We start from the raw sequence: 1,766 nt of genomic DNA, 5'->3' as shown, positions 1-1,766 counted from the left end.
TGTATGTATGTATGTATATGTAGTATATATATTGTTTATTATATATATATATATATGTGTGTGTGTGTGTGTGTGTGTGTGTGTGTATTTATATGTTTATGTTGATGTTTATGTCTATGTTCTATGTATATGTATATATATATATATTATAATGTGGATGTGTGTGTCTATATATATCCGTGTCTGTGCCCGTGCCGTGTTTGTCTTGTCGCTGTCTCTTTGTCTGTGTATATGTTTGTGTCCGTGTCTGTAAAACTGTGTCTCTCTGTGTCTTTGACTTTGAATTGTCTGTGCCTGTGAATCTGTGTCTCTCTATGTGTCTCTGTGTGTGTGTATTTGTGTGTGTGGTGTGTGTGTGTATACATATATTTTAATTTTGGGACTTCTGTCGCCGTTGGCACTTGTGTATATCGCACATATCATAAATGTCTGCGAAACAGCACTGTGGTTTTTATGTTGTAATGAGGAGACTGAGACTATGCGAATGCTTATCCAGCATGATTTGTAAACCTTTACTGGCCTCTTCTCCGTGCTCTAGGTCGTTGTACTTGGACTTTGGTTACATGATGAGAGCTGTTTCGCAAGATATGGATGATGCGGATGGTATGATTGACGAGATGAGTTACCTCGTGGAGAAAATGCGCGTGGAGACTCCAGTGGTGCAGGGACACATGTCTTATGTCTCGTAGTGTACTCTGCGATGTATCAAAATAGAACTATGTACGCATTGTGTTGCGGTTAGTTACACAAAAGACAAACAAATCATATCACGACCTCTGTGATATAAAAGACAAACAAATCATATTACGACCTTTATGATATAAAAGACAAACAAATCATATTACGACCTCTATGATATAAAAGACAAATTAATCATATTACGATCTCTACGATGCACTGCAGTGTTCGAAACGGACCACGCTTTGTCACGCCATCTACGACGGTGCAGCTGAAAGCGTCTACAACTAGCCTTGATGTCCCAAATTGGGTTGCTGATTATTTAGATTGGCATTTAACTCTTAGCATGGGCTTAACTTTGCTTCTTTTCCCTCTGGAGTCGAGGCGTTGATTCGATTATAAATACTTTATAGGGGTTTTGAGCTGTAACAATTGTGTAGCAGTTGTGCCGTATCCCACCCACAATTGTATTATTAAACTCTTTGTGGTCGTGTTAAATGTAGAATATTCAAAGAGCTACAACACAGCTCACTTGTATTTCGGAAGGCTGTGGCCTATTTTGGAAGCTAGACGCACCCGCTATGAAATTGCCTCAGTTTTGCGATAAACTTTGTGCCGAATGACCTGGCGGGAAAAAAACTTATCACCTCAATATAAAATATGGTACTTCAAGTAGTGTAGTAAGAAATACTATCCAACAGGTAAGTTGTGAAACAGCACGTTTGACAGCCGTGAGTAGAAGAAAGCTCAAATCCAGGTATTTTGTTCTGTTGATGAGAAGTTTCTATGTCATTTATTTCCTGCTGCCTTCCTACTTCTTTCTGGCTTTCTCTACGCTGGCGGCAAAGTACACAGCAAAAGCAGGAAGAGCCGTGGAGAACATGAAGTTCCAGGTAGTGGATACCTCCTGTAATCGACAATAAAACAATACGTTTTAATGAGAATTTGAACTGAGGTCGTGATGGTATTGGGCCAAGGAGTATATGGAACTGAAGAATTTCGATGTAGAATTCGAGAGTGCTTGGATATTGAAAACATCAATAGTTGGAATGATCGCAAGGACACTGAGTGGGGAGTGGCAATCTAGC

At 39.5% G+C, this 1,766-nt stretch overlaps 1 protein-coding gene across 1 annotated transcript in view; it reads left to right on the top strand.

Annotated features, from left to right (window-relative positions):
- The window catches only part of SARC_03170 (hypothetical protein), a 3,596-nt gene extending 2,756 nt beyond the window's left edge, over positions 1-840 (top strand). Inside the window, exon 2 of the mRNA XM_014303029.1 lies at positions 539-840. Within this exon, the coding sequence (XP_014158504.1) occupies positions 539-689 (151 nt within the window). The 3' untranslated portion in view covers positions 690-840. The remainder of the gene's footprint in view (positions 1-538) is intronic.
- Positions 841-1,766: the final 926 nt, after the last annotated feature.

This window comes from Sphaeroforma arctica, assembly GCF_001186125.1.
Source record: "Sphaeroforma arctica JP610 unplaced genomic scaffold supercont1.156, whole genome shotgun sequence".
NCBI classification, from domain to species: Eukaryota; class Ichthyosporea; order Ichthyophonida; genus Sphaeroforma; species Sphaeroforma arctica.
Note: the sequence above shows the minus strand (reverse complement) of the source record. Positions and strands in the feature narration are given on the sequence as shown.